This window comes from Myxocyprinus asiaticus, chromosome 38 (genome assembly GCF_019703515.2).
Source record: "Myxocyprinus asiaticus isolate MX2 ecotype Aquarium Trade chromosome 38, UBuf_Myxa_2, whole genome shotgun sequence".
In the NCBI taxonomy this organism is placed as follows: domain Eukaryota; kingdom Metazoa; phylum Chordata; class Actinopteri; order Cypriniformes; family Catostomidae; genus Myxocyprinus; species Myxocyprinus asiaticus.
Genome location: NC_059381.1, coordinates 3,871,528 through 3,881,155, shown reverse-complemented (window position 1 = coordinate 3,881,155; position 9,628 = coordinate 3,871,528). Strand labels below are relative to the sequence as shown.

The following is a 9,628-nucleotide window of genomic DNA, read 5'->3' as shown; positions in this document are numbered from 1 at the left end:
AGCAGCTACAAAGTGAGCAGTTTTATTGGTTAAATATACAGGATGTTATAGGTGTAACAGGGAAAAAAAAAAAAAACAGGAGTTGGTAAATGTCAACATCATAGGTGCCGCACAAACAAACACTGAAGAAAGCAGTCATAGCTTTCCATCTCCTATATGTGAATGACTTTCTGTAGAAAAACCATTACCACAGCATATTCAGTCACTGTGTTTTTTTGCCATATATTGTTAGTTATTTTAGTGCATGATTGATTTGGCTTGAAAAGATCTTTGCTCATAACCACCCTCTACATGATCGGCTATTATACATCACAGCTGTACACATACATTTATACATAACGTATCATACACATCCCAAAAGAACCGGAAACATCCACATGTGTTCAAAACTGCTCGTCGCCAGGTAATGCTGAGCCTTGCCCCTCTCTATGACATCATAGTCCATTCCAGGAAAGCGGTGAATCTCACGAAGAAATGTCTGGGGACATTTTTACGGCAAAAATCAAAAGAAAAAAAATTGCATTAAAAAACGAAGCTTTTTTCGGACCAGCTTGATTTTTATTTATTTATTTATCTTTTTTTGTGACATTATTTTCATGAAAATTAAGCAATTTTTCTCCCTAGATTTTCATAAAAAAAAATTAAAAAAATCCTATTCTCATTTCTGTAATGTGATTATTTATTTTTTTATTATTATTCTTAAGACTGTAATACAGCAATGAAAATCATCCTGTTACTTTGGACACAATGGAAAATACGAACAGAGAATATTTCTGTGTGAATCATTCAAAAAAGCTGCAGCATTTAATTAAATGTGACGAATTAAGTTAGACTGGCCTTACTAACGATTTACTGTTCAGGGCCAAATTTCTGTGAGAATCGTTCATAAAAACAATTTTATATACAGTAAACTGTCGCATTCAATTCAAGAAATTATGTAAGACTGGCCTTACTAAAGATTTACAGGTTCTCAATTTCTGTGCGAATCGTTTGTAGAAAACATTTGATGTAAACTGCTGCATTTAATTCGTCAATTACTTAATACTGGATTTCCTAATGATTTACGAGTTCACGGGCCAATTTCTGTGTGAATCGTTCGTAAAAAACATTTTTATGTAAACTGCCGCACTTAATTTGACAAATTACGCAAGACTAGCTTTGCTAACGATTTACGGGTTCAGGGCCAAATTTCTGTGAGAATTGTTCGTAAAACCATTCTAGTGTAAAGTGTCGCGTTCAATTCAACAAATTACGTAAGACTGGCCTTACTAAAGATTTACAGGTTTGTGGATGAATTTATGTGTGAATTGTTCGTAAAAAAACTTTATGTAAACGGTTGCATTTAATTCGACAAATTACGCAAGACTAGCTTTGCTAACGATTTACGGGTTCAGGGCCAAATTTCTGTGTGAACTGTTCGTAAAACCATTCTAGTGTAAAGTGTCGCGTTCAATTCAACAAATTACATAAGACTGGCCTTACTAACGATTTACTAGTTCAAGGCCAAATTTCTATGAATCATTCACAGAAAAAAAAAACATTATGTAAACTGTTGCATACAATTTGGCATGCTTGCATTAACTCTTGATCTCATCATGTTTAATGAATGAGGCCCAGCATAATTTAGTGCAACAAATACTGCCATGATATATACTTAAATTGTATTGTTAAAATGCACTTTATAATATTTTTTTTTTTTTCAGTAATGAGAATGAGATTTTTTGTGCATTACAGTAGGCTACTGACAATCAGGAAGGGGGAGAAAATGCATTTAATTATCATAAAAAGTATTTCACAATGCAAAATTGTAATGGTCCTAAAAACAGGATTAAATTTGTTAGGCAAAAAATAACTTTTATATTATTTTTCTTTTTATTTCAGTCTGAAACATGACCCAGAATTGTTCTCAAACGTTTTTGCTAGATTCAGCCAAACAGGGGCTGTCAGCATAGCAACAGGGTAAACAGTTATATCGAGGGTTGCACGAGGTCACACACAAAACGATAGAAAGTTGACATAAGAAATGAGTCCAACATCCAGTTCATTCTTTAATTTTCTAATTAATATATTCCATATAGTCCATTACTCATTGTCTCTGTCAAATAATATTAATTTCAACAGATCAGTGAATATTCCTTTATAACGGTGAAAGATTGCACAGTTGTCCTCCCGTGTCCCAATCCAACAGTCTGAATGGTGACTGGTCGACTCAGTTGCACAGTTCCAACTGGGCAACACCAACTTGGCGAGTACATCAACAGTTCAGTCTGAAAGGGCGACTGACCTTTGGAAGGCCAAACGAAACATCCGAGCGAGACAAACAAAAATGAACTCACTGCAACAAGCACAGTGTATTAATATCAAATGAACAAAGCCCTCTTAGAGTGTGCGTCGCACTATATACCCACACACGCATAGAAGGTTCTGAGGATTTTGCTTTATATTGTAGCGTTTGAGTCCTCTTTCACCCTCTATGTGTGTCCGAGGGTGTACGTTAAAGTATCTGTAAATATTCTTTTATTTATACTGAGTTATGATTTCCTCTTGAGTGTAAAAGCCAATCGGGGAAAATACTGCCGGTGTTGCAGTTTATTGGTGCAAACTGGATCTCATGTATCAGTTCCGGAACCAGACAAAGAACTCTGAAACAGCCTAGCATGGGTTCCTAAGGTTCAGAAGGAGGTTCAGGTCTCACTATAAATTGTCTCTAAGGTTCTAGATTTGAGGTTCTAGGTCTTCTCCTCTCGGTCCGTCTTGCGCCGCGAGATGTTTCGCGGTTTGATCTTGAGCGAAAGTTCCCATAATGCCTCCTCGGCTAGATGATCACTAAAGTCGTTGAAGAACGAGACGATGTCTTCATTCCGTTTCAGTTCGTAGTGTCTACAAAAGCAATTAAACATTGAAACAATGATTTTATTAGCCACTAATGTCAGCAGAAATTTTACATTTATATAAAGGGCTGTATTTTATTGTTGTTATAAAACAGATCCAGAATCTGACTGAATTAGCCACATTTGAAGTCTTTTAAGAGCCTATATATGCACAACTGTTTTTATACATCAAGTTTCTGCATTCATAGCAATAAAGTAATAAATGCATTAATTGACCAGTGTTGTCGTCTTATTATTATCTTCTATTGCCATCATTTTCAAAAGCAATCAACCACTCGAGAATGGGTATTGTTACGATTTTACCACAGACTTGCATGCTTTATTGCTTTATTCTACAAACCAAAAGATGTTTGAACTATAACACTGAAATCTGCAGCAGACTATTGGACTGCTGCTTCAAATCACTGGGTTTTATGCCAGTGGATTACTCACATTTGCTGGAATCGTCTCATGCTGTCTAGAATGTTGAATTGCTGCCAGCGTTTGGAGAAATTCACTTTCCCATCAATAAAATCTGGGTTACCAAGATGAACAAACGTCAGATCCTGTAGAATCAAACCCCTGACAGAAAAGAAAAACATTACAATCTAAACTAAGACATCTAGCATAGAATAAAACTTGAATTATCTACAAAATTCTGATTAGGGGTCAAGACTATGCGTTTTCCATGACAGATGCCGGTATCTAGAGGGCAGCGTAGCCAATTGCCAAAATAGACAATTCAATTTATTTATATATATATACACACACACACACACACACACACACACACTGATGAGCCAAAACATTATGACCACTCACAGGAGAAGTGAATAACATTGATTATCTCCTATCAAGGCCACGTCAAGGTCGGCGTAGATTAGATGGTAAGCGAACAATCAGTTCTCATAGTCAAAATGTTGAATGCAGGAGAAATGGGCAGGAGTAAAGACCTGAGCGACTTTGACAAGGGACAAATTGTTATGGTCAGACGACTGGGTCAGAGCATCTCTGAAATGGCAGGGCTTGTGGGGTGCTCCCGGTCAGCAGTGGTGAGTACCTACCGACAGTGGTCCGAGGAGGGACAAACCACAAACTGATGACAGGGTGTTGAACACCCAAGGCTCATCGATGTGCGAGGGCAAAGAAGGCTATCCCCGACAGAAGGTCTACTGTGTCACGTCACCGAAACTTTTAATGATGGTTACGGGATGAATGTGTCACAACACACAGTGCATCACACCCTGTTGCGTATGGGGCTGCGTAGCAACAGACCAGTCAGAGTTCCCATGATGATCCCATCGTCCACCATCGAAAGTGCCTACAATGGGCACGTGAGTGTCGGAACTGGACCTTGGAGCAGTGGAAGTGCCACACTGCACACATTGTTCGGGAATGGTTTGAGGAACATGATGAAGAGTTCAAGGTGTTGCACTGGCCTCCAAATTCCCCAGATCTCAATCCGATTGAGCATCTCTGGGATGTGCTGGACCAACAAATCCGATCGACGGTGCTCCACCTCGCAACTTAGAGGACTTGAAGGATCTACTGCTAATGTCTTGGTGCCAGATACCACAGGACACCTTCAGGCGTCTTGTAGAGTCCATGCCTCGGCGGGTCGGCGCTGTTTTGGCGGCACGCGGAGGACCAACAGCATATTAGGTCATAATGTTTTGGCTCATCGGTGTATAAATGTGTATATATATTATTATCCTGCCCTTAGAGGACAGGATGGGAATTATTATTCGGAAATAGTTTTGCATTCCCTCGCAATTCATTTACTGTGGTTTTACTACAGTAACCATATTTTAACCATGATATTCGTTATGAAACCATAGTGATAATACAGGAAAACGAAAACTATGGTAATAAAAATCATGATTTTGTAGTTACTATGGTTTTAACATGGTATTTGTAGTAAAACCATAACCACAAAATTATGATTTTTATTTCCATAGTTTTCATTTTCCTGTAATGTTACTATGGTTTCATAATGAATATCAAGGTTAAGATATGGTTACTGTAGTAAATGCATTGTAAATTTATTGCAAGGGAACAGAAAACTATTTCAGAAAAAGTATTCCCGTCATGTCTTCTAAGAAGCTCCGTAGTTTTTTGTAGTATGAATAGGGAAAACAAACTAAAGGTGGTTTGAAAGTCAGATTTATATATATAATGTATGTACAATGTATATCAAAAAAATCAAATATTGGCCAATTCATCAGCCTAGCAATATATTTATGTATTACTAATTCTGATTACAAATGTTACACTTGCATATAGACATATTATACACAAACACTCACAGGTAGGGAATACATGGAGGTTCCACTTCAGATAATGCAGCTCTGTAAGCTCGGAAAGACGACGAACTGTCAATCAAAGTGCAGTACTCCTCCAAGCCCTTTAAGAAGAAAGAGGGATATATAGATATTAAAGTAGATAGACAGATACACACCGATCAGCCACAACATTAAAACCACCTACCTAATATTGTGTAGTTCCCCCTCATGCCACCAAAACAGCACCAACCCGCATCTCAGAATAACATTCTGAGATTATATTCTTCTCACCGCAATTGTACAGAGTGGTTATCTGAGTTACCGTAGACTTTGTCAGTTCGAACCAGTCTGGTCATTCTCTGTTGACCTCTCTACGGCTGACAAAGTCTACGGTAACTCAGATAACCACTCTGTACAATTGCAGTGAGAAGAATATAATCTCAGAATGCTATTCTGAGATGCGGGTTGGTGCTGTTTTGGTGGCATGTGGGGGAACTACACAATATTAGGCAGGTGGTTTTAATGTTGTGGCTGATCGGTGTATACACACACGTGCATATATATATATATATATACACATACATGTAAAAATACATATTTATACATGCAAACTTGTTTTTCTTTTTACATATGATCAACTTGTATTTAACCATTTCTAGGTGGTTGTTTTTGGCAGAGAAACTTTGTTCAGTTGGCATGACTGACCTCAGATGTCTGTTTTTGCCATTCCAGTCGTCTGATTGGTGCAGAGTCCAACGCAGAAAGTATTGCCAAATAGGAGTTGAAGTTATTGAGCTTCCGCAAGTGCTACAGGGAAGACAAAAACATCAAACCACTCAGCTTAATGTTAAAAATCGTCTGTCAACGATGTTAATAAACTGTGATTTACCTTCATGATTTTGATGAATTTGAGCAGAAGTTTCTCTCTGTCTTGAGCTTTCTCCTGCTGGATGATTATAGAGCGCACCCTAGTGGACATGAGGAATTACAGTTGACATGAAGTGTGGGTAATGTGCGGAGCATAAAGGTTTAGTGTACAAGGCATGGTGATGTAAATATCTGACTTCAAAAGGATTTCAAACCACCTTTAGTTTTTTCCCTATTCACACTACAAAAAACTACAGAGCCCCTTAAAGGACAGGACGGGAATATGGGACGGGAATCTGGGAATTTGATTTTACTTCTAAGGGAGCTAAAATAAAAAAACAAAATCAAATGGAAAATGAACGTTTAGTGTATAGGGAACATACACTATATTGCCAAAAGTATTTGCTCACCCATCCAAATAATTGAATTCAGGTGTTCCAATCACTTCCATGGCCACAGGTGTATAAAATGAAGCACCTAGGCATGCAGACTGCTTCTACAAACATTTGTGAAAGAATGGGCCGCTTATGGTGTGGGGTTGTTTTTCAGGAGCTGGGCTTGGCCCCTTAGTTCCAGTGAAAGGAACTCTGAATGCTTCAGCATACCAAGAGATTTTGGACAATTCCATGCTCCCAACTTTGTGGGAACAGTTTGGGGATGGCCCCTTCCTGTTCCAACATGACTGCGCACCAGTGCACAAAGCAAGGTCCATAAAGACATGGATGAGCGAGTTTGGTGTGGAAGAACTTGACTGGCCTGCACAGAGTCCTGACCTCAACCCGATAGAGCACCTTTGGGATGAATTAGAGCGAAGACTGCGAGCCAGGCCTTCTCGTCCAACATCAGTGTCTGACCTCACAAATGCGCTTCTGGAAGAATGGTCAAAAATTCCCATAAACACACTCCTAAACCTTGTGGAAAGCCTTCCCAGAAGAGTTGAAGCTGTTATAGCTGCAAAGGGTGGGCCGACATCATATTAAACCCTATGGATTAAGAATGGGATGTCGCTTAAGGTCATATGCGTCTAAAGGCAGATGAGCGAATACTTTTGGCAATATAGTGTATGTTGTGTTGAGGGCGTAGTGTGTATCCTGTACCAGTAGCTCATGTTGTTAAAGTGCTCTGTAAACTGGGTCAGATTTGGACTTTTCTCTTCATTCTGTTCCTTTGCCCAAAGCAACACCTCAGGAATCTGAAGAGAGAGACGGAGAGAGTAATAAGAGATGATGATAACAGGGTAATTTTAGATATTACTTGGCACTCTCACGCCTCCAGACAAAATCCCTGTGCACAAAATATCTTTCTATTATTATATCAAGGTTCAAACAAATATTGCAGGGAGAAGTTAAGTGTAATCAGATTGTCTTACCTCGATCTTGTAGAAAAGTTCTGCGTCCAGCAATGTCAGCTGATCTGCGATCTCATGACTGCGGAAATCATGCAACGTGCCAGGCCTTTGAACATAATAAACACAGATTAACAAACAATACACACAGACACAAAATGTCCAAATGAGCACTGAACTTTGACCTTTACCTGGCAGAGACGCCTCTTGCGGCAAGCGGTTTGAGCGTGTGCATGTGTTGCAGGAGTCTCTTCTGTTCCACTTTATCTAAAATGTTCTTCCGAAGAACTCTTGCCAGACTCAGTTCCCCGTTACAAACCAGCCGGAAAACAAGATCCATCAACTGCCTCAGGATGTCCTCCGTCAACTCCACAAGACTGATGCATAGACACAGACAAAAACAACAACAAATAAATACAAACACATACAGTACTGTGCAAAAGTTTTAGGCACTTGTGAAAAATGTTGCATAGTGAGGATGTCTTCAAAAATAATGCCATAAATAGTTTTCATTTATCACTTAATGTCATACAAAGTCCAGTAAACATAAAAAGCTAAATCAATATTCAGTGTGACCACCTTTGCCTTTAAAACAGCCCCAATTCTCCTCGGTACACCTGGACACAGTCTTTCTTGGTTGTTGGCAGATAGGATGTTTCAAGCTTCTTGGAGAATTCACCACAGTTCTTCTATTTCGGCTGTCTCAACTGCTTCTGTCTCTTTATGTAATCTCAGACTGACTCAATATTCAGTGGGGCGCTCTGTGGGGACCATGCCATCTGTTGCAGGGCTCCCTGTTCTTCTATTCTAATCTTTTCTATTTGCAAAAGTAATGTTTGGGAGTCTAACATTTATATTTCCTTTTGACACACTAAAGCTGAAGATACAAATAACCATCTTAAGACAAATGCTTTTGTGAAACATCTTATGTGCCTAAGACTTTTGCATACTAATGTACATTTACAAGTAGTCACAAATTCAAATTGTTAATTTCAATTAAATAGTAAAAAAATAAAATAAAAGGGGGGCCTGGGTATCTCAGTGAGTATTGACGCTGACTACCACCCCTGGAGTAGCGAGTTCGAATCCAGGGTGTGCTGAGTGACTCCAGGCAGGTCTCCTAAGCAACCAAATTGGCCCGGTTACTAGGGAGGGTAGAGTCACATGGGGTAACCTCCTCGTGGTCGCTATAATGTGGTTCTCGCTCTCGGTGGGGCGCGTGGTGAGTTGAGCGTGGATGCTGTGGAGAATAGCGTGAAGCCTCCACACGCACTATATCTCCGTGGTAACACGCTCAACAAGCCACGTGATAAGATGCGCAGATTGATGGTCTCAGACGCGGAGGTTACTGAGATTCGTCCTCCGCTACCCGGATTGAGGCAAGTCACTACACCACCACAAGGACTTAGAGCGCATTGGGAATTGAGCATTCCAAATTAGGGAGAAAAAAAAAAACGATTCAGTTATCACTCAAAAGTGTTCCCAGAGGTTCCAGAACAGCATTTTACTTCTTTTTAGTAAAAAACAAACAAACTGCTGTATATCACAATATTTTCAGTTTAGTTTTCTATATTAGGGTGCTAGTGTTATCAGCTGTTTTTGCATTGTTGGGGAGTAATAAACTAAAAATAGTAACGCTACTAAACTTCATTTTTCAGTAGCGACACGTTTTCAAACCAAGGTGACAAAAACCCTAAACTGTCTTCAGGTAGCATTGGGGAGTCTGATTCATTTTTAGTGGATCAGTTGGCTTAGATAGTTAATTTGAATGAAACGATTCAGAAATCAAGATTCACAGATTCATTTATTCATTGTAGTTCACTACTGTTTGTTCAAAGCTTGTAGTGTAGCTAACTACTTTTTCAATAACAATTGTAGTTTATAGGACTGGGTAAAAATAGAAATTTTCTGATGCATTGCGATCTTCATTTGAACGCTCTCGATACTGATTCTTAAATCCCAAGATGGATCTTTTACTATATGTGCAACCCTCTCCTACAGTGAGAGTGAATCACTCGAATGTGCGACCAGATTTCTCGATATGCGACTAAAAATGTCTTGTCAGATTTCACTCACCAGTGATTGTGTAGTATATTGGCAAAGAAAATTCAGCATCGTTTCACAGCGAGTTAAGAGTAAAAGTTTGATTTGACTCGTTCTGTGTAATGTGTCCAAAGACGAGATCTACGCAATCCATTTGTCATTGAATAATGTCTCTTTTAATACCCTTTCTGTTCTTTACAGTCAGTTATTGATCAAAAACA

General features: G+C 39.0%; 1 protein-coding gene across 2 annotated transcripts in view; it reads right to left on the bottom strand.

The window, feature by feature from the left end:
* Window positions 1-6: 6 nt before the first annotated feature.
* rapgef1b (Rap guanine nucleotide exchange factor (GEF) 1b) overlaps window positions 7-9,628 on the bottom strand; it is a 71,150-nt gene continuing 61,528 nt past the window's right edge. For both annotated transcript variants that reach the window (XM_051678127.1, XM_051678128.1), the window contains 8 exons: window positions 7,556-7,741; window positions 7,389-7,473; window positions 7,117-7,211; window positions 6,042-6,120; window positions 5,858-5,959; window positions 5,177-5,274; window positions 3,324-3,452; window positions 7-2,880 (listed from right to left, as the gene is read on the bottom strand). In XM_051678127.1, coding sequence (XP_051534087.1) covers window positions 2,730-2,880; window positions 3,324-3,452; window positions 5,177-5,274; window positions 5,858-5,959; window positions 6,042-6,120; window positions 7,117-7,211; window positions 7,389-7,473; window positions 7,556-7,741 — 925 coding nt within the window. In that variant the 3' untranslated portion in view covers window positions 7-2,729. The remainder of the gene's footprint in view (window positions 2,881-3,323; window positions 3,453-5,176; window positions 5,275-5,857; window positions 5,960-6,041; window positions 6,121-7,116; window positions 7,212-7,388; window positions 7,474-7,555; window positions 7,742-9,628) is intronic.